Source organism: Pygoscelis adeliae, unplaced genomic scaffold (genome assembly GCF_000699105.1).
Source record: "Pygoscelis adeliae isolate BGI_AS28 unplaced genomic scaffold, ASM69910v1 Scaffold726, whole genome shotgun sequence".
Taxonomy (NCBI): Eukaryota; Metazoa; Chordata; class Aves; order Sphenisciformes; family Spheniscidae; genus Pygoscelis; species Pygoscelis adeliae.
The window spans coordinates 79,627-103,238 of record NW_008824910.1 but is presented as its reverse complement, the minus strand read 5'-3'; the positions used below and the strand labels follow the sequence as shown (position 1 = coordinate 103,238).

At 44.4% G+C, this 23,612-nt stretch overlaps 1 protein-coding gene across 2 annotated transcripts in view; it reads right to left on the bottom strand.

The window, feature by feature from the left end:
* GATAD2A (GATA zinc finger domain containing 2A) overlaps positions 1 to 20,842 on the bottom strand; it is a 34,425-nt gene extending 13,583 nt beyond the window's left edge. For both annotated transcript variants that reach the window (XM_009324953.1, XM_009324954.1), the window contains exons 1-3: positions 20,760 to 20,842; positions 18,200 to 18,274; positions 8,205 to 8,476 (exon numbers count right to left, since the gene is read on the bottom strand). In XM_009324953.1, coding sequence (XP_009323228.1) covers positions 8,205 to 8,467 — 263 coding nt within the window. In that variant the 5' untranslated portion in view covers positions 8,468 to 8,476; positions 18,200 to 18,274; positions 20,760 to 20,842. The remainder of the gene's footprint in view (positions 1 to 8,204; positions 8,477 to 18,199; positions 18,275 to 20,759) is intronic.
* Between the last annotated feature and the right edge of the window lie 2,770 nt (positions 20,843 to 23,612).

Genomic DNA, 23,612 nt, shown 5'->3' with positions numbered 1-23,612 from the left:
TTTCAAGGGAAGAAAAAAAAAAAAAAGGAAGAAACAGCAAAAAAAGCAGCCCCAAGAGAGTCACCGGACCGCGTCGTGGAGTCCTCCTAGTTTTATTTTCAGGCTGGACGAGGAAGGCCAGGCTGAAAGACGACGCCTGCCGGCCGCCAGGCTTTCCCGGGATACCACAAGGAGGAAAATCTTCATCCTGAACTAGTTCAATGGCGACATGTGCTGATACCAGAATGACAAGACATCTGCAGCAAAGCGTGATCAACAGAAGTTTGCATTCATCAGCAATCTGAATACTCTATCTTTGAAAAAAACACAACAAAATTTAGGGGGAGGGGGAGCGCACCTCACAGCCCGCCGGCCAAGCCTGGGATTGCTCGGCCAGGGAGCCGGGCAGCATGGAAGGAGAGCGGCCGTTCACGCTCTCGATGCACGACCGAGCACCGGCAGCTGCTGCAAACGCTTCTCGCCAGCCCACAGACCACGTCCAGGGCACCAGGAGCCGGGATGGACGTCGGTCTGCCCGGCCAAGGTGAAGAGCAGCTGCTTGGCCAAGCCGTGATGCCACACGCACCTTCCCCCAAGGCCCTTCCCGAGATGGACCAACAGCACCTCCGCTAAGGAGCTACCGCAGCCTGGATCAGGGATCCCCTCTGCTGCGGGGTTACCCCCAGTTATCTCCTCGCACTTGGAAGAGAGCAACATCGAAGCAAAGTGTCTATGCAAGACACCACTGCTTTGCACAAAGAAAAAAAAAAAAGCTGCCTAAACCATTTTGTAGGACCACGATATGAAATCTGGAGCTAGGAAATAAATCCTTGTCCCTAACAGCCCTGCAATAAACCCCATCCTTTACTCGGGGTGTGAAGCAGGAGACAAGACCAGGACCGCCCGTCACCAGTCTGATGGTACTTCATCTAAGGGCTTCCCCAAACCCGTGTGCCTTCTCTCTTTTGCAAGATACATTATGATATTCCTGACAGCTACATTATAAGACGCTGATCTAATAAAAGCTGCATTAGAAACCACTGCATTCAGAGTTTTAAAATCGTGTATTTCCACAAAAGCATTAAATAGTCATATCTATTTAGGACCATCTACCTACACCAATTTTGAGACTGTTGACACACGACCTCACAGAGGAAAACCCTTCTTGAAGGGGGGAAGTACTATATATTTTTTTAAGGCAACACATATTGACCACAGCAACAAAGTCGACTCCTATTCAGTATTACAGGATTTATATCCTCAGCAGCGCGACCAACTGCACAGTGAATGAGGTGGCACAAGATTGAACTCCAGAAATGTAGACCAGAACTCTGCAAAACAACCTTCCTTCAAAAAGGAGTTTGCTTTACTCTTTTGTTAGCCTGTGTGTAAAGCAAAAAATTCAAACCAGATGTTTCAAAATAAGAAAGACAATGGAAATATCACCACTTTCAGAAAAATACTGCCACCAGCAGTTAATAATTTGGGATAACTGCCCTGATACTATGACCTTTATCCTCTGAAGCCATCAGGCATATCCTTTAGCTAAATAAAGACATAGTTCTATTATTCTCCCTTCAGCTTTCATAAGTGTTGCTGTCTCAATCATTTGGACTCTACGCTAGAAGATGAAAGCAGGGTTGCTGCCCAGTTACGTACACACATTTAAGCATTCACAGCAATAAAACACAATTTAACAGAGACCTTGCAGAACGTTGCTGTAAGGAATCAGACGCAGACCTCCTCAGTCACTAAGTACCCTAAGAAACAGGCCACGCTTCCTCCAATATCCTCTTTTAAAACCTCAGAGCACAAGGACAGACACATCATGCTGTTCAAGACTTTTCCTTAGTGTCTCAGAGCACCCTGTAGCAATTCAGAGAACAACAACTATTTCAGAAAAAACCCAAACCAAACAAAAAAGCCACCTTCCCATGGGGACACTGTGTATTTATTTGTTGATTTGAAGGAAAGAAGAGGGTCAGGTGGCCGAATCCAGCCTTGGAGGTCTGCTTCCACTTAGCTGGGCCAGAGGAAGATTAATTCAATTTTTGTCTTGAAGATGATACATCTGAGGTCTAAGGTATCTCGAGGTGGACTCAACTTTTCTAACAGATCCACCTTCCTACAAGACAGAAGTTTCAATGAAGCACGACCAAGGAAGACAAAGTTTAAGTTTAACACTAGTAAGAGAAAAAGAGACAGACAGAAACTACTGGCTCTGGTAGAAGGTTTAATTTCAGAGGACTTGTGCTGCAGCTTACAGCGAGCTTCATGACATTAAAAGAAGAGCTCCCATATTGCAACAAGCAGTCTTTGCATTTGTTCATACTGATCCAGAAGCATTACACGAAAAAATAAGCTTCATTTTACAGACCAGATCTTATCCATGCTCTAAAACGCCCTTTTGGTCACTCTTAAAAAAAAAAAACAACACAACAAAACAACCACCAAACAAACAAAAACACCAACAAACCCCCCCCCCACCCCTCCAAACATCAATGCAATGCTTACTTGGTTAAAATTACGGAACTACTGACCCGAAACATGAACTCCCCCACTGCAGAGCAGGAGCCCTACGCAGCCCCATCCTGCGGTATCCCACCATATTCTGTCCATCTGCAGGTAACCGAAGGAAGCATCAGAACTGTTATTCAGACTACAGCTTGATCTGCATTAGCAAATATGCAACAGTTTTGCCTCAGTCCATTCAACAATGTCTTGTATACTCTCATCCAAAAATATTTGGCAAGGAAGACAGACAAACAAGGAAAGAAAAAGCAATGCAGTGGGGATTTTTTTTTTTTCCTGGAGTAGTTGTATCTACATGAATCAAAGAAGTTGCAATCGATCTAGTGACTGGTGCGAAACTGAAGCAAAACAAACTTCATCCCTTCCTCTGAACATAAAGGGAGGAAACTTTAATCAAACTACATCTGCATTTGAAATAAAACATTAAAATTCCCCAAAAAACTCTGGCATCAATTTTGTCACAATATCCTTTAGTACAACACACACCACGAGGCATAGATACAACGTACATAAGCTGAAAAAGAGATCTGAAGTATGGGTCTGTGCCACATTTCCAGGCTCACTAATGGGAAGAGAGGAGCCTATTACTCCTCGCTGGCGCTGCCGTGACCACTGTTCCCAGTAAATTCCAGTAAAGCGGAGTTTGGTCAGCCAACACAGGCTGCATCCTGACATGCTTAAGAATACGGTAGAATTTCAGAGTCAAATCCATTCATTTAGGAAGTTTTAAATGTGATTTGGCCAGATTAAAACAAACATCCCCCCCCCCCCCAAACAAAAAAAACCCAACACCAAACCAAACCAAAAAACCTCCAAACCAACCTAAAATCTTTCAAAGCACCAAAATTTAGCATCCAAACCTAACATGAAAATTCAGAGCACAGCCATTAGGCCAACTTTCATACAATTTCAAAACAATTTCTATCAGATGTTATTTTTAATTATCCCGTGGAACAAAAGGAGAACATGATTATTCTGAGGTTCCAGAGCAGTGCAACATTTGTCAAGCACACGAATCGTAACCAGCAAGACCTAAAATTAAAGGAACTAAAAGGTTCAGATAGATTATTTGCCTGAGAGCACTAACTACAGGGATGCCTACAAACTCTTCAGTCTCATCTTCCCTGGCAGTTTTCATTTAAGCAAACAAGCAGTGGCTTAAGTCAGGCCAGCTCACATGTAATTTCATGAAGCAAGAGCTTAAAGCTGTGGGTATATTTGATATTTGAGTATACCACACATCAGGAGACAATATATGGGTGCACGCAATTTTTGTGGAAAATAAACCAAACTTATCAAATGCAAACTTTTTTTGGCTTAACCAGACTTGTATTTCAATTGGAAGGAAAATCCAGACTCTGTAGCTTGATATGAGAAGACGACACAATACATACAGTGGTTTTGGAATGTGGGGTTGGTTTGTTTGTTGTTTTGTGTTGTTTGTTTTTTTTTTTAATAAGACCCCAACTGATACAAAATCTGTAGGAATAATTTCTGTTTATCAGCCAGCCTTAAACTGCTTTTGATCAACCCACAATTAATACAAGTAAGACAGTTAATATGCTAATTTACACCACTCTGGGTGAATAGAGAAGATACAGGAAAAATAGCAAGATGTTCAACTGCCTAAAAAGTTTTCCAGTTAGCTTTACAGAGGACATGTTCATCCCAAGACTGCTAACAAGACAAAGCAAGAACTGGGGATAGATAGCTAGATAGAAGCCAACTCTCACATTTGTGTTTTATTAACAGTATCACCCTCACCATTGCCATCACACTTGTGTGCTGTGACAAAACCATTTTTTCACTCTCCCTTTCCTTGTCTGACTGAGAAGCCTTGGTTTTTAGAATTCCGAAGTGAAACATATTTTGAGGTTATCTATTTGGAGAGTTACTATAATTTTGAGGATTTAAGATAGCACAGTGCAACAACGAAGCCCAACACAGCCGCTCACAGGGTCAAGCAGTATCCTTGCCCGTAAACACCCCCCACCTCTATTTATGAGCAAGGTTTTCCTATAATTGGGATAACAGTACGCTGCTCCTAAAGGATCCTGATGCTTTTGCTCCAGAAGAGAGGACAATTTGTCCTCATAGACCTGTCTGAGGACAGCAGCTCCCATCCAGATAGCCAGTTACACGACTGCATCCAGAAAGATCACTCGTGGTCTCTGCCAAGCCCTACTGTGAGTACACCAGAAGTGAGCTTAACCAGTACTGTGTATGCAACTAGTTTGTTTTGTATGGCTCAGGAAATAGTACTAGGAAAAAAAAACCAGCTTGGAAAACGGTCAGAACGTGTACTGTAGATGAAGGGAGCTGAATCTGGAGTATAATAAATGCAACGTGATGCAGCAGGCGGTACAATCCAAGAACGGCTCCAGGAGAAAGCCCCAGCCTCAGCTGGAAGCAACTGATGCTCAATGCAGGGCAAATGTGGTAGGAAACTCATGTATTTAAGGGGAAGGAAAGAACAGAGGAGAGATGAAGAACAGAGGAAAGGGAAAGCAGAGCTTGAAAGCACGGTAAGACATCAGGATTCAACCAGGTTTGACAAACGTTCTTTCCCTCCAGCACCCATGTGGATGTGAATCAGTGTATTCACAAGCAAAGCGATTTACGTTGCACTATTTTACCCTCCCACTGCAAACGAGACATGCCTTATCAAGAGGGGAGGACTCTCCTTCCTCCCATTCCTTCTCTGCAGTAGGTCTAGGATAATTACACACCCGCTAGCTCCCAGTGCTGCAAAAACGCCAGGCAGAGGAGCAAGATTTTGGTTTGGCCTTGTGTGACCTCGCAAAGACTTCTACCACTACAGACTTTCTTCTGTTTCTTCTGGCATCAGAAAATGTGCTCAAACCAGATCCTATTTTTAAATTTAACGTCAAGGTTTAGAAAATAAATTTCTTTTAATTTTTTTTTTTTTTTAAGCTTAACGCAGAGATATTGCCAGGTTTGTATGTCAAATCTTGAAAATCAACTGATTTCAGAAAGATAATCCATTCAATCAGCTTTACGTCAGCTAAACCATGATTATTGCTGGGCCACCTTTTCCAAGGGAAATATTATGTTTTCAGTTCTAAAAGCATTAAGGAAGTTTAAAAGCCAAAACACCATACATCGCTAAGCATGAATTTTAACCAAGAAGTTTGTAGCAGTTCAATCATTTTAAGCAACAGCTCTTTTTTCATCTCCTCAGAAAGTCAGCTCAACTGCTTTAAAGACACAGGTCTTATGAAAGCTGCGAGCTAAATTCCTCTGAAGATCAAAGATCTGGTAAGGTAAGTCCCACACTTAAAAAAAAAAAATCCTTATGAAATTAAGATCCGCCTTTCCTACATATGCCAATTGTATTCTTACATATGCAAGGGATCAGACTCATCCAGAGACAAGCTTCCTCTATATCACAGGCATCTCCAGACTCAGATTGCATTTGCTTGGAGATATTTGCATCCTGAGGCCGGTCAGCTGCTCAGCATCACGTTTATGCTCCAGGAGCAGAGCCACGCACAGACCAAGGGCACCACCACGACGCAGGAGCAGAGCCCCAGAGCCTGGGAAGCTGCTGCCTTACTTCCAGAAGTCTGCAGAATCATTCAGGTTCATTTTTGCCATTTGAGATGACCCAGGGTTTAATTCCTCTCTATTAAGAACTTAATGCATATTTGTATAATGAAAGGTGTTCCAACTTATAACAGTATCCAAAGAGCTTATCCAAAGCTTCATGAAATTCTTAATTATATTTATTAACTTCAGCGGACTTGGGATCAGACTGCCTCCTTATGCAAGCATATTTTTTTGTATGGGGAAGCCTCTTCTCCCTCCTTGCAGAAACTGAATACAACAATATCCTATTACCACCTGAAATAAGAATGCTGTACGGAGAGAGGATGTTCTCTCATCTCATCTAAATAGGTGTTATTGTTCCAGATGCTCTCTGGGAAGTTAAGCCTACAGCCCCTTGTTCACCATCCTGTTTGTGTGTCCTGCAACAGAGACTGACACCAACAGAGCAGGAACACTGGCACACATTTCAAAAATATTATAAATTCACAAAAAGTATATGCATGTGGGGGCAAGTACTGCAACAAAGGAGTTAGAATACCTGATTCTAATTTATTCAATTTTTGGTACGAGCAATCTTTTTGGATATTCTTCAAAAAGAGCGCGCATACCTGTGTTAATTAGTAGGTAGCAATTACGCCAAAAGACACCTTCAGAGATTTACTCCTAGTCAGCACAATGCAACTGCTTGACATGGAAGTCATCCATTACCCCAATTAACCGCTTCTGTGCAAGACATACGCACCTCCTAAACAGCAAATTGAGCAACTTGTGTAATTGTCCCTTTGGCAGAAGTTTTATGGAGAAAGCTGAACACTACCACCTCCCCTCAATCACGCTGATGGAAGAGGTCTTGTTTTACACATACGGAAACAGTACTTGGATAAAGTAATCAGGCTCTTGCAGTCTAAGTTATTTCTCTTAGAAAAGCATCAGAAGTTGGGCAAAGTTTACAGATGAATTGCCATTAAACATCAAAGATACCAATTTTCTTAGTAGCACCCATAAGCGCCCCTCCTCCCAATAATTCCTGCGCGGTTGATAAGGATCTTGTGTTTTCAGTTTCACACCTCAAGTCTGCACTGCTGTAATACCCGACATCCAAGCAAACACAGACTTATTGCTCCGAGAACCGTTTAAGCCATTTTGCAGACAGGCAGGTCTCAGTTCTTGCTTATTACTGCTCCAACAGCAGCTGGTGTCAGAACCAGGAATAAACGAGGCTCCTAGACTTCCTGCTCAATATATTGGATCTTACTGCACTCTAAAGAAAAAAAGCAAGACTCTGAAGGGCCATCATCAGGGCCACAGAATTTTTGACAGAGTTTTTATGCTGGTACAGCCAGAATCTGGGTTCGAAATATGGTGGAAGATTTGGAATCTGGCTTTAAAGTGATGCCCATAAATCTTTATGTCAGAAGCACCCAATTCATGTGCGTATCTTGTATACAAGTCAAAGGAAAAGCTTTACATTTTTGTAATAAATTCTCCAAAGCGAAAAGGAACTTTGAATTCATGCTTTCAGATGTCAAAATTCAGACATCTTAAGGAGGCTGGACTTTCAAAAAAGCATTAAGAACTTGTCCTACAGAGAATTGCTCCAGACAGGTGCTGTCTTTTCACAATACTTCTAGTGTCAAAATCCACAACTTATTTCAAAAAGAAAGTCAGACTTATCCATACATACTGCTCTGTCAGGAAGAATCAAGTTGCAATTAAAACTCCTCTGTTTAGACAATTATAATCTATTATTTTTCCTATATCACAGCTCAATTAAAAAAACCCAAACCACTCTTCCTCACATAAATCTCAAATCAGTAGCTCAAAGCGCATCCTCTTTATAACTTGTATGTTTTTCCTATTCAATACCGTATTTTCTTTACTCAGCTGCTCATCACAGCTGCCACTGCTGGCAAAGCTTGTGGAAGAAAAATCAGTACGGAAGTTATACAGAAGTAGCTGTTGAATCTCACGTGAAGAGCCAGGGCTGCAACATACACGTAAAATTTTAATTCTCTCTACCTTTAAGATGCAGAGAACAACTTCCTAGTGCCATCTGACCACATTTTACTGTGCCGCTACCCCAAACGTTACAGTGCAACTGCAGCACGTAGGTCGTAACTCACCTTTTTGAGGTACTCATGTCCACAGGCTCATCTCCCGTCTGAACCTCCACTTTGATGGTTGCTTTCACCTCTCCACTTTTTAATAATCCTTGCACTTTTCCAGCTCCAGGATCTGCTTTTATTTTCATGTCGCCTTCAGCATTTATATCTGCTCCTAATAGTCCTTTCTCCATTTTTATTTTTTTACTGTCCACATCATTATGCGTTATCTCACGTTCTAACGCTCGTTTCTGACTTCGTGTCCTGCATGCTTCCTCTGTCATTGTGAGGCTCTGGGGGAGAGAGGAGACACAAATGAGTTAAGTGCGCTGGAAAAAAGTAAGTTGGACAAAACACCTTAATTTCAAAACAGGGCAAAGTACAGCGGTTACTGCAAAAGAAGTTCAGAAAGAGCAATAAAAGTTTTGCCAGTATGCTCACTTCCCCTATCTTCAAAATACATCTCAGTCTGAAGCTATTTAAGCACCCAGCATCACTGTACTTACACTTTTTATGTTAAGCAAAAACAAACAAACAAAAAAAAAAGGCAAAACAAGAAGACACACACAAACCCCACTAGGCATAAACTAGAATCACCAAGGAGAAAAAAAACCCCCTGCATTAGAGCACAGGAGAATATACAAACCCCCACGACGAAAAAAGTTTGGCTCTTTACCAAAAGGCAGGAAGAATGTATGTATTTGCCTCACATGCAAATAAATGCAATTACAAAATTCTAGATTAGGATCTTCCTGGGACTGCTGCCATGTCTTTCTGAGGACCTAAGCCTGATTGCAAGTTTCGGGAATCAGACACTATGGGGAAAAGGACCACCACACCCTGCGTGAAGAGAGGCTTCCATATTTCTTGACAGCCTGCCGCCAGGCGCTAAGGCACTGCCACCGTAATACTCAAGTTGAGACTTTCTCCCCTCCTGGTGAAGGAACCAGGCTTTTCCAGGCGGCAGAGGAAGCGCTGGGCTGGGGGGGAACCAGGCTTAACTCCTCGCCTGCCGGAGGCGCGGGAAGTTTTGCTCCTGGTGGGCTCTGACATCTCAGCCCGCACTTCGGTACCTGCGGACACCCATCCATCAGACGCGGAGCTGAGTCAGGCTTTGATCCCATGACATCACTGGGCTCCACATGACCCTTCCCAGGATGCAGCCTGCGAGACAAAGCACTTTCCAGAAACCAGTCTGAGCCGGCGGCAGGCAACCCGCAGCGGGGCTAACCCCGCCGCCGGCCGGCACCCCGGAGCATCCCTCCTCCTCTTCCTCCTCCTCCTCCGGCATCCCTCTGGGTGCTTGGCAACACCAGGCACCAAGGGGGTGGCATGGGGTGGGGGGAGAGGGAGAGTCCCCCCCCCCCCCCCAATTTTTTTAATTAATTAACCCATTTATTTATTTATTTTAAGCGTTCCTCCCATCCCAGATATTTTTTCTCCTCCTTTTGAAATGGATTTCAAGAGTAAGGCCAACACACAATAGTTGGACTATAGTCTTTGAAATGTTTTTAGCAGCGAGAGATTAACATAATTACGCAACATAATTAACCTCTGCTCACCCCCACCACCCCGTTATTCAACAATGTCACAGAAGCATGATGTGAAATTGCCATTTTGATAGTATAAGCCCCGTGAAAGTGACCACAAGTTTCTCTGCAACGTGTTGGATGAAATATTTTTTTTAAGGGGGGGGGAGACGGGACATTAAAATCATAGTCAATACACAAAGTGCCTCCCCTCGGCTGATCTGCATTTATAGTGTGACCATGCTTGAACTTACAATAATGGAACAAAGGTGTGCTTTACAGAAAGGCTAAGTTAATTTCGGTATTTATGGAAGTGAGTAAACAGCACACAGCCCAGGCAGGCAGCCAGCGGCACGGAGATTTTCGGTGCAGCTCAGCGTACCCCAGCTGACAGGCAGCAGCCCTTTCCAAACCCCGCTCCGGCTCAGACAGCCCTCTGAAAGCACAGCTTTTAACTATAATAGTACCTCGGTTTAAGTATGTCTGCTGACAATACGGCAGCATGACAACTGCTTCTCCCCCTGAACGAGCGATCAGACAGCCTGGCCGTGAATCGCAAATCTTATTCCTATTAACTCAATGCAAACACATCTGAACCCAGGGCTAAAACAAAGGACCGGCCAGCTATCACCCAGCTTACGTATACTGAGATGTGCTATTAATCACGGTGACTTTCCTGAAGCAAGACTGCTTAGTCAGTAGGAAACCCTCCTTAAAAAAAAAAAGAAAAAAAAAAAGCCTGATCTGGGTTTATTTTCAGTATCTTCATATTCTCCAACCTCGGACGGATGAGAAGCGGCAACTACCAGCAGCCTGTGCTGATCCAAAGAGCTACAGCAGCACTTCAGTCACTCAGGCTTCAAACTTTAAGAATGTTTACACGATGCTGTATTTCTACTCCTTCGTTTTTCCCAGTGTTGATTGGGATGGGGAAAGGCAGTATCCTGAGCTGTACCGGGATATTTCATAGCAGATCACACGCAGAGCTGCCAGGCAGAACTCTGCGTTCACGGCTGAATCTCGCTTACCTGCGTTAACATCACAAGCAATGGAAACGATCTAAACCTCCTATCGGCACTAAGTTTTATTTAAAAAATTAATGCAGCCAAAATCCTAACGTAAAGATGGGTAATGCATACTGAACACTTCGCTAAGCGCCTGTTTTCCAGCTAACCAAGGCAGCTCATCTCAGAGCGATGGAGAGAGGCAGGCACGAAGCACCCTACTCGGAGCATTTCCAGGGGCAAACCCTTCGTACACAAACTCCCTACAAAGGTCAGACTGAACAGATTAACACCTTGATGAAAATGCACAATGTACCTTTCCAACAAAACCCTCTCATATTACACATTCTCGAGGACATCTCGTCTTGCACCCGGCAATTCCTTCACGAACTAGCACAGCCGTTTCTCCTTGTAACCATCACCCCCCTGTCAGACACGGACAAACTTTACTTGGAAACCACCTCAGCTTCCCTGTGCGTTCCCTACTCACACAGTCAAAAAGAAACACCTCCCTTTTCCTTCGAGGAACGGTGCTGATGCTACGACAACTTTTCTGCACATCAAAATTCAGTCCAAGCTTTTGTTAAAAATTCACAGCGTCTTGTTGCAACGACATCGGCTGGAAAGCAGCAACCGGGGACAGCAATTGCTAGAGAGAAGAAGAGTATCTGCAGCACAACCGAAGCAGCGTGTTGTGAAGATCTACGTTACTGGAAAGACCTTGGGATGAGATTGCACTAAGATTTTTTACAGCTATATCTGAAGATTGAGAGTGCAGGCTCAAGGTTTATATACACTGTAATAGAGAGATCTGGTTGCACGGTTCCCCTACCACAATAGTGATTAAATCATATTTATTGTAGATAGGCCCTAAAACTAAGCTCCCTAAAACAATTTTAACCCTTTCAGGGAATAGTACTAGAAAACAATTTACTAACATGGATACAGATGCAGAGAGACCTAAAGGAAAATTAATGTGGCACCGAGAGAAGGGGAGGAGAATAATGAGAAAGCTTTCTTTAAAAAGGCTCTTCTGCCTCTCTTTTCAGGAAGAGAGATGAAAACTGGTAACATCAGTGTCTTTTATGGGAATCACCTGGGTTACTGGGTCCCACCTCCTGCAAGTCAGAGGGCACTGAGAAGCAGGTGTACAGTTTAGGTGAGTCCCTGCCAGGATCCGTTTCATACGGCAGACTACAAAACACTTCCCAAAACAGCCTAAACTCAAGGTCCGTAGGAAAAGGTTAAAACCAGACGGGTGCCCTGGAAGAGAGGAAGAGCACACCCGCAGAGACCTGCACCAGCAGGGACGGTGTCCTTGCTCATGGAGAGGACGCGAGCGGCTCCTTGCATGACAGGAGGAGGTAAGAGAAACCCAAACCCACCTGGGAAGAAAACTCTCTCCTGATGGCAAATCTGGCAATTTGCTTAATCCCCAGTCTGGGGATCCAGTCTGCTGGATTTATTGGGATCCCACCTCCGCCAAATGGATTCCACTAGATGAGTATAAATCAGCTAGATGTTTCAAAACATCCAGGCTGTTTCAAGGATAACATATAACTTCTGAAGCTATTCCCGAAATCCCCACTTCTGCTTCTCTGCCGTTAACAGCAAAAGGAACTGATCAACACGAACAGTAAACAGCTTCGGTTCAACTTGGCTATACCTTTTATTTGAAAGAAGGAAGAGAAAGTAAGGATTACACAGTAAATTTTAAGTTTTATGGAAGGTTCTGCTTTTTATTACAAGGAATGGCATAGCTCAGGGCCGAGCACCCAGGACCTAAGCAGCAAATATTCAGTTGTAAGTGCTATTGCTGTAACAGATTAACTACTATGATCAATTCAAAAGGCAGTTTAGTATACCATATAAAACACAGTAAACTCCTCGGACTGCAGGCCATTACACTGGTCACCCTGAAGCCTTGTCAAAAATTCCCCCATGCAGCTCCACTGCCCTCTGAGCACACTGACAACAGGAAAACCCCCAAACCTCCTGAGTTCACAACATATTTATGCTAGCCTGGTAAACATCGTGTACGCTTGTGATGCCACCTGCATGCCTTCCACTGGAAAAAGGGTCAAAAGAGCTCTCTTGCCATCTTCCAAACCCTTCCTCCCTCCGAAGAGCAGAGCAGCAAGACCAAGACGACAAACCTGGTTTAACTTAGCCAGAGTCTTTTCCAGCAGGGACGTGTAGGACACCGTGACATACAGCCCATCCCCTTGCAAAGGGCTGGGGATGCTACAGCAATCACCTGCTTGCTTGCTTTTGCCACTGCAGGGAAAAGTTACAGAAGAAGAAAAACCTCTTAGAAAAAACTCAAGTTTAAGACTTGGGAAATGAATTACTTTGTGCTCAGTTTTTCAGATGTGCAGTCCAGCCCGGAATAAACCTGAGTACCTGCAGAAGCCATGCCCGGCTCACCCGGCTGCTGCCTGACCAGGGCACGAACAGGCAACCGGGGCGGCAGCTGAAACAGGTTTGATGCACAAGCACACTGAGAACACCGACATGGTACATGAAGACAAAACCACAATTTAAAAAAAAAAAAAAAAAAAAGCAGCACACTTTGCTTGCTGTTTGCAATGTACACTTCCACTTTTCCCCCATCACATTCAGAGTTATCTGTATCGCCTTCTCTCCCGTTCATGATTTATAACTTCCTCGTACAAGCTCCAAGTAATTCCTTCACAGAGAATTAGTTCTGCTTACTTTTCACTGTTTAGCACAACTTGGTAGTTTGAAGTTAAAAGGACTGAAATTAAAATTACATCCCGATGCTTTGCTAGAGTCATCAGCAGTGCTGGCGAGCACTGGCAGCAGATACGGGTTCAAGCACAGACCATCTGCAGATGGGCTCGAATCCCACTGCAGACGCACACTAACCCATCCAGCTATGCGATACCCGCTCTTTTTGGTAGTCAAAACCAAAGATCAACAACACTCTTCCCCCTGGAAACTTTTACAGAAAAAAGGCAGGGGGGAGAGAAGGGAAAAAAAAAAAAAAGAGAGAGGAAAAAAAAAAAGAGACAAGGTTACAGAGGAGGGAACAGGGAGGTTAAGACACATTCAATGCCCCTCACTGAAAAGGTACCTGATCAAAAACTTACTGACTCTGAACAGTCACTGGCACCCAGCACAGACCCGATGTGCACAGCAGACAGGCCTCCTGCAAGTGCAGCCCATGCAGTCGCCTTGGATCGTCCACACACCCCCTCCCCACGATGCCTAGAAATCAATTTCTCTCAGCGGGATGTAAAAAGTTTCAATGAGAAGTCACTGTTTCAACTGAGCTTATTTTCTTGTTATGCTATAAGTGGGTTTTTCTCCTACACAGTCATTGATCACGAAGCCAGAAGTGAGATGTCCTGGAAAAAGTCATTACAATTTACATATATATATATGGGTGGGTGTGTGTCTGTGCACTACTGTGTGCATGTGTATAAATGTGCACACACATGCACCCACAGAGAAGTTCATGACCTTATCACATAGATATTTAGAAAGATAAACTTTAGAAAGCCAAAGTAAGAACTAGATTTTATTTTTTTTAAAGACTAAATCAGTGCAACAGCAGGAGGACAAGAACACTGGTTATTTTGCAGGTTTGGGGGGGGGGGGAAGGGGGAATCATCCTGCACCTGAATTCAACTGGGCAACCAAAAATTCATTCTTTCCCCGATGAAGGCAACAAAAAGTGCAAGAGCAGCCAGAGGTGGGTTGATCATTTTGCTATCTCAGCCATTATTTCCATACCATGAGACCTGAAAAGAAGAAGAACTGCAAGTGCTGAAGCCCCCCTTCAGCAGAAGGGACGAGAGGAGGGTACCTGCTCTGCAGCCCACTCGCTGCTCCCAGCGGGGAGAGGCTCCCAGCCCCTGGCTGGCTGAGCACTGCAGCCCACCAAGGGTTAAGCCCTGCCATTTTGGTGCCATTCACTGATATGTCCATTAAGGGTGTTACATAACAAAATGGCAGCCCTTAACCCTTCCCTCGCCGGGCTCCCACGCTGCTCAGCTGCATGTGCTCACGCCATCCGGCCACCGCAGCACCTCCCGGCTGCGCAGCCCTGCCTCCCTCTTCTACTATTATTATTATTTCCCCCTTCTTTAAGCATTCAGGGGAAAATAAATGAGCTTGCTTAGGACTGTTAAGTACTTGCAATTAAAAGGAGACGGAGCCCACAGAAGTTTCCTCTGTGCCACGGGTGTCGGGCATCTGGAGGCAGCACAGGAAAGTTCTCTGCTGGCCAGGGGACAGCAGCGGAGCGGTCCACCAGCAGGAAAGCATCATTTCAGGGATACCAGCCCAATGAATCACTGAAGGAAAACAGCCAAGATGCGGGGTACCAGAATCCTACGCTGTCCTGAAAACAGCCACGACATCCCCACAGCTGCTCCCGGTGCCCGGCTTCAGAGAGCGAGCACCTGCAGCAGCTCCTTCTGCACCTCGAGCCTCGCAGAAGCTGCTTTTATTTCCATCCAAGTGACCAGGCACTAAGACACACGCCGTGCCCACGTTGCAACTGCTCACAGTCATTATAGTGCAGTAGGAAGCAATTCAGCCTGGGTTTGACTAAATATTTACTAAAATGAACAGACAAACATTTGTAGAAAGGCGCTGAAGTCAAGCTCTGAGCACCACAAACATCAAGTTCTGCGTTTGGCCAGAAATGGGACTTTGGTAGCTGAAGTCCCACTGCACTAGGAGTCACCCTTCTGCCTTCCGTTCTATTTGTGTCAACGCACCTTAAAAAAAATATAAATCACTATTATGGCTGAGTTTGGCTCCATTTATTAACGAAGTCTGGAGTCTAACCACTATCTAAGTGCTCTGTATAACAAAGAAGCATTCATGATTCTTAACAGAAAGCTCAATGTGCCACATAGATTACATTAAACGTGTAGCTGTGTAAATGGAAAATAGCTGTTGCCTGTAGAAATCAATCTGGTAATCTGCTAAGATTTTGTAAGAACTTCAGAGAAGCGTTCGCTATCAAGGTGATCTTAGAAAAAATAATTATAATAAAGCAATTTAAAAAAATGCATAAAAACAACAAGTTTTTCTCCTAAATACCTTTTACTAGTGTTGTTATTCTTTACTCAGAATATTCAGCCTAAAAAAAAAAACCCAACAAACCCCTCACTTCTCAGTCCTGCCACAATGACACAGATTCCCTGGTTCGCTCTGCAAAGCGGTGCCAGTTTTTCGCATGCTCTGTGATCGTGATTCATAGCTGTAGTTTTCAGGAATGAACTCCACGGTTCAGTATGGAGTTGGTTCATTGTCACCCCTGAGCTTGCCGGGGGAATTCAACCACCCTCACATGAGGCAGCCAAAGAATGACGACATCAAAGTCGTTTTGTTAAAAGACACCAGCTATTACCAGAAGTGCACAGCCTGACTCCACCTCGGTGAGAAAGACTCTGCCTTTCTTCAAGGTATGGATTCTCTAGGCACATCGATCCTCAGGGATATTAACTGATCATTAAAAACTGTTTATCCGGTGTTTATTTTGACCCAAAAGAAAACCTTCCACTTAAAGGACTACAACTTGATTTAAACTTTTATTTGATGGGAACAGATTTAAATATTAAGTACGGCACTGTAGATTGCAATCAGATCCTCTCCCCTTCTTCCACTCCCCTCCCCATTTAATGTATGCTTCTTATTAGAGGAGGGATCTAGGTTGCTTCATTTATTTTAATGCAAGAGCAGCAAAATTATCATCTTTAAATACTCAGTCACAACAACAATCAGCTTTTCCAGCACCACATGCTGTGCATATTATAACACAGCCAATTCCTTGGTTTTTCTGCATTTTAAAAAACTTAAGAGGAGGGAGGCTCTCTGTGCACACAGACCATCCAAACTGGCTTCAGCATCACTCCTCTCCAAGAAGTGTCGCACTGTGGATTCACGTTCAACCCAATATGAATTATTTAACACAGCCTCAGTACGATTCATAGAGGGAACTGGTGTAAGTGGATACAAAGGACAAGGCACCAAAAGAAAGATCTAAACAACTAAGGAATTTTCTTACTTACCAATCAATATTCCAATTCTTCTAAAGAGAACTTTAAAGTTATCTTAATTTTCAGGTCCACTGCTTTGGATTTAAAGAGGTCTTTTTAGAGGGTACTACTTACAGCCACTACACGAGGGATTTGTTTGACCTGAATTCTCCCCCAAGTTTTATGGATCTATTTTTGTCTAGAAACTACTGGGCAGGAAGTCTGCTAATGACTGTGTCTGGGCTTTGTATTACCAAAAAAATCACGGAGATTCCTCCACGCAGGAGAGCCGTTAAATACCAGTTTCATTATGGTTCAAAATGCAGTATTTGGATAACAAGTTGAATTGGCAAAATAAGATAGTATTTATGCACACTGCTCTACAACGGCACAGAGCTATGTTTTTCAGGTGTTTTATGGTGATAACTCACTGAACAGGAGAGCAGATTAAGAAATTTCCATGACTACGGTCAAGACGTGCAAGTATGATACTCTCTGCTACTCTCACTGTTACTCCTACTCCTTCACCTCTGACTGATGTCATTAAGAAAGGTGTTTTTATGATCTCATTTAGCCTTTTGGTCTCATTAAAGATGGCACTACTTCGAAATATTTGGGAACTTATGTAATAAATAGCCAAAAAAATCAGTGGTGCTCATGGCTTGTACAATGTTAGTTCTGAAGCTGACTCTGGTAAAACACAGTAAATCAAATGAGTAAATCTGCGAGCAGAGACATCAACATCTACACCAGGAAAAACGAGATTGCAAGAAAAGTGAAGACCAGAAATGCTTAACACTCATCACCGGAGCCTTGGCAATACATGTTTTGGAGGGAAAAAAAACCCCAAACATTGGATAAATCCTTAAACTGCTATTTATAAAATGCTTCATTTGACAATGCAGTGGGGCAGGTGAGCACCACCACACACAGGACAGCTGACCAAGAGAGCTTCACTTCAGCTATGCCACTAGAGCATTGCCAGAGCTACAAGATATCTGCAGAAACTTAATTTCCATTCAGAATTTTTCTTCTGGGGGTTGCACAAATTATCAAAATATACAGAAAGTCCCAAGGGAGGAATTCCTGTGTGCTTGCTTTTGCTTCTCTTGTTCAAGACTGACAATATTGTGCAGCTGTTGTGAATGCCCAATGAAAAGGAAGTGAAACTTCTTTGTCCCTTAGTAAACTAGGGAGATTTACCTACTTTGGAGCGTGGATTAAGTGCTAAGTGAAAGGCCACTTTTCGTTAAGGCACAGGAACCGAATTCTGATCTGAGTTTAATCTTGGAGCTCCGCTACAGCTCTTCCTTGTCCTCCTGGACAAGGCAGGAGCTGAGGTGCAAAAGACCAGAAGACAATTCCACCCTCCCAGCCCACCTCCCTATTTTCAGTACTGAATGGGGGCAGAGGAGGTGCCTGTGCAATATTAGAGACTCGTCCTCCATCTTATTCACAACTCCTACCTGTCAGTGAAGTTCATGGGTTCCAGGTGGGATCGTGACCGGGCCGAGTGGCTGAAAGTGACTGCAGCGAGGATCCTGAGGGAAGAGACAAGCCGGTTAGTATACCTGGTGACATGCCCACCATCTTCACCCAAAACATGCTCGCTGATGAGACAGTCGTCTTTAAACGTTGGCACCCGTGTGAAAGATGAGAAGACTGCATCCCGTTATTTTAAGGAAAGGAACCGCAAGTCAGCCTTGTGTTCGAATGCTTTTGGATTAAAAACAAAAGCACACGCAAAAACATTTTAAAGTTACTTCTTTTCTTACTCCTTATTTCTTTAGTCGTTGCTTCTTACGTTAATACTCTAGGAGGAAACCAACTGCTTCTTGATATCTCTGGTTTGACCCAAACAACTGCTGGAACCAGCATTCCCATTTCTAACTGTTTCCCTCGAGAAAGAAGAGACCTACAAGACCTGCATTTGTCCTAACGGCCGGTACCACAGGAGCTTGCTCCGGGCAAGTCTTAAAGCAGTCGCTGTGCCACCTCCCCATTTTACTTCTTGGCCAAAAGCAGTACGGGTCCATGTGCACGTGCAGGAGAACACCACTTGAAGACACATCTTCAGAAAGAAATTCGTTGCTTTTAATTTGTCCAACAAGCCAGCAGGCCCCCGGACAAGCATTTTAATAGCTAGTAAGATGCAGCCGACAAGGCAATATTTGTCCAATGTTACCTACATGAAGGTAATATTACTTAATATTTAAGTGGCAGGAACATTGAGAGATGCAAACGAAGGCAGTCGTCTTTGGATGTGACACCACAGTCACACGCATGTTCACGCAGGGGCTCAGCTCAGCAATTTAGTGACAATTTGGTATTTTCACTTAAAGGACATCAGAGCAAGTTTTAATGCCACGTTGGATGCACTGGCTAAATACAGTTGGAGGTTTTGGTGGGGTACCACCACCGGCCACACCCCATGACACAGATTAAGTCAGTTGTCCCTCTGTTCCTGGTCACACCTGGGACCACATCACCGTTCCCTGCAGAAGCTTCCATGAAGTTGCATGTAAAGCAGAGAAAGGAGGGGGAAACGACTTCTTAGAGAAGTTTTTGTCCTGTAGGATAGCATATAAAAATAATTCTAAAAGAATATGCTCATGTGTTTATCTGCTTCTTACTCCAGAAAAAGTTCTGCTGGCGCACACTCACTTATGTTTTAAAAAAATCCTTTTATGAGCCTGTACATACAGCGTATGACATCCAAACCTTCCCTTTCCCTCTCTATAAAAACACTGAGGGAAGAAACCCACAGCCAGCATACACTGGTCAGTTAGAAAAACCAACTAGTTTTGCCTTACTACTGGATCGGCAGTTACCCGCGCCAGCAGCACAAGCCGAGTCAAACGCCCCTTATCACAGCCTGCTTTTACCCAGCACAAAGCGAATAATCAGTCGACAGCCACAATTTCAGCAGCGGGTCTTGCACAGGGCTGCGCACGCTGACACGCCGCCGGTGTCAGCTCTCGGGGCAGACGGCAGCAGCGCTGGGCTGTAGGTGGAGCAAAGTAATTGATGCACACTGGCTGCCAAGATGACTCCTTGGAAGCTCGGCCTCTTATTTCTGCTAAGCCACCAAGAACTGAGTCATTTCCCTCCTCAAAAAGTTGCAGAGCTATTTTCTTTTGTCCAGGAGGCAAGACAACAGCTCACTGACTTCTAGTTCCCCTCTCTGGATAGGGGAAAAGGGCTGTAAAGGGTCACCCCTCTGACACCCACCTGAGGATCAAACTGTCCCCCCCGACCGAACTCCAGCCAGCTCAGAGGTCATCTTGTCCCAAAAGCTGGGAGATTGTGCCCAGTACATCTTCTCTTGTTTTACTATTTTAAGCACCCCAAAAGGTTCCAATAGGTTAAACAAATTGCTACAAAAGTGCAGATATAGAAACTTAATGAATGGATATGCAACTGTATTCTGGTCCCCGATTAGCTATCTAGAGGGCAGGTCTTGCTAATTATAGCTCATCCTATTAGTCCAACGCTTTTCTAATTAGAAGCCCATTGAAAACCATTGCAATAACTACTTCAGGGCCTTCAACAGTGCTATAAAACCCGACCGATGCGGCAGTACTTCCATGCTGCTCCTCGTGCATCTGGCCTGGACACGAACAAACACTTCTTCATCACCGAAGACGACAAAAAGCAATACACAAACACACACCGCGTACCGGCTCGTGACAAGCGCTACGGCACAGCCGTGGTAATTGATAGTTATGACACTATTGCAGCGAGCAGGAAGCCACAAGTTGTAACACTGCTGGGAGGGGAAAATAAAATAAAATAAAGGAATTATTCTGCCTGGTAGAGATAATTGCTCAACGAGACTGGTAAAGGTTGCAGTGGGAGGGGAGGATCCTCCAGGCATCAGCTCTGCACCGGCTCCGTCCGAAGCCGGCTCAGCTCTGCCGGGAGGACGGCACACAAGGCACCTCCAGCACAGAGGGAGTCTGCATTTTGCAAAAAGTTTTCCCCGACAAAGAGGAATACGGTTACGCGAATGAGCTCGGCAGCAACCTTGTGTCAGAGCGCTCCCCGTGTTTTCGAGTTCAGCAGAGATCGTTCCTTCCGACGTGCTCTGGACGTGGGAAGCCTAAGCTACCGAATCGTATTTCTGAGGCTCTGGCCAGCCTCCATTTTTAATGAACTGTAGCATTAAACTCCCATAGTGCTCGTGTCATGGGACTAAAATAGTTTTCATCTTGCGAGGACACCAGAAGAGCAGTTTAACCGCTTCAGTGCCGCAGGACGCTGGTGGCACGGGACCAGGGCCACCTCTCGAGCTGACCCACATTCGGCGCGTGGAAGTTTCCACTGAAACCCAACAGACCGCTGGCAACGAGCTGCCCGGGGAGGCAGCAGGCACCACGGCCCCCGATCCCGCTCTGGCTCCCACGCTCCGTCCCTCCGCAGCCGGCTCCATCCGTGGCTTAACCTTCTCCTGCATCTCCAAGACGGGAGGTTCACTTTTGCAGTGCACACCGTTAAGGAAAAAAGGTTAATGTGCCTATAAAAATGTTTTGAAGGATTCACTTTTAAAGCATCTGTTCAGGGAACCTTGTAGGAAGCAGGCAATTAAACAGTTAATACTCGGAAGCGAAACTCTGTCCAAGCAGCAGATCTAAATTTTGACAGCACTTCCATCAGAAAAAGTCACTGCAGAAGAAGAGGAGCGCACGGCTGGACACCCGAGCCACAGGTACGGTGTGCTTTGGTGCAAGGCTGCTGTCGTCCAAGGGCACCAGGCTCTGCCAGCACCCGGGGATACCATGCACCACCTGTCTCGTAGGTCCTGCATCGGCTCCTTCACTGTTCAAGAAAACCAAGTCTTTAGTATCCTATCACTCTGCAGTTCTTTCAAAGGTTTGACGTTTCATTTAGAAAGAATTGTGGCTCTCATTCCGATATAGCAACTTTTTAAAACTGTAATAAGTGGAATGTTCAAGAAATTAAACAGGCACTGGACTGAACAGTACCTCTTGCTAACTTGCCAGAACAGAAAACAGATCTATTTGCTCAGAGCCTACTTTGTCCCTCATGAAGTTTTTTTTCTCTATGAAATGATCATGGAAGTTGTAGATCAGAATACTAGGGACTGCATTTTTAGCAACATTACAGAATCCCATCAACACCACCTAGAAAAATTATGATCCAGTAAAATTCAAGAGAGATTTAGCCTGCAAAACAGGGTTTCAAAAACATTGCATTTTCAGAATAAGACAGGCCACAGATTCTCTAAGAAGATTAAGGCATGGAAACTATGACACAGGTACCACGGTTTAGCATTAGTGCTGTACATACCTCCTCAAACAACTGAGATAAGAAAACTTCTGTACTGTTTGGAAGGCTGAGTGAACTGGTCAGCAGAAAAAAGGAATCACATTTCAATTTAAATATTGACAGACAAGGGGCTAGCTTTTGTCTCATGTGTTCAGGCTTTACTTCCATAAACATTTTTGAATACAAGAGTAAAGTCTTCGAAGACTTTATTGGTCTAGAAGGAGAACTCAAACTATCAAATCAGGTTTTTTAAGCACCGAAATATCAGTTGAAAGCATTTTTATACGTTCCAAAACCACTGATTCCTCCCTGCACACATCTCAACAGAATTCTAGGAAGAGCCATCGGATAGAATTAATAGTCATGGTGCACATTTCAATACAGTGTAAGCAACCATCATGGAGTGGAAAAGCACTTCTCTGGCTTTTTATGAATGTGCCGATCCATCCTGTACCTGGCATACGTTGGTATTTCTCCAACTGTTCAAGCATTGCTTTTTAACTACTGTGTGCTTTCACGCTTTCAGGTGAAAGCTCCTCAACACCCTGCATACCCACTCTTCGGTTTTAGCCTCTCTACAGTGAAGTGCCACCTTGTAGGAAGGAAAAAAAGCTCCTTTCAGATGCTCATTAATACCACCGCTACCCGTTTATTGTGTACAAGTCAGATTGCAAATAAAACCTGTTACAAATTAAGAGTCTCTCCCACTCACTCCTGAATTCCTGCGCCAGAGATAAAACATACGACTCCCCTCCCGGGCCATCAATAGCATTTCTAATTACACCCTTCAGATCAATGCCTGCGATCGCAGGGCAGGGAAACCAGGGGCTGCAGTAACCCTTTAGTTAAGCCGGTCCATAGCCAGGGATCACACGCTGCGCCAGCCGGCGAGGGCATCGTTTGAGACAGCGGCAGAAAGTCAGATATAGAAAAACTACTTCCTGGCAACAGCTGCTCTTTAAGCATGTTGCCCCAGCACATCCTTCTTTTGGAGAACGCTTCTTTTCCAGCATTTGTTCTCTACTGGATACCAAGGGCTGCCAAATCATATGGAAGTGCACGCAGGCCTTCAAGGAGAAACCCTGCCTTTAATTCTGGATCTGGGAGAGTATGATCTACTAATTACGCTAGCTGCACTGCACTCCATACAGATCGTGACACTAATTGAGCAGAACTGGAGTTCAGCTTTACTCTGCCCTCTCAAATCCTGCCACTCACATACACCAGCGTGCAGGAAAACAGGAAACCTCGGAGTAAACTTTCTCCAGAAAATCCAGGCTGAACCTTTTGAAAAACACTGGCACAATCTAATCTCTTGCAATCAAAACTTACTGTTTTGAGACCAAAGTGCAAGTGCATTTTGACTTCTCTCGTTCCTTAGTCTGGAATATCTCAGTGGTAATTACATGACCAAGCTCCTTCCTCCCTCCCCAAACAAGCCCTGCGATCTACCCGTGCTTTTACTGAGATTAGCCAGAATTCAGTCAAGTGTGGATACCTGGAAGATGCAAAGATAAAGAGGTTCCAATAATGCAGTTTGGGGGGCAGGAGGGGGGGGGGGGGAAACAAACACACCAAAACGCAAATTTT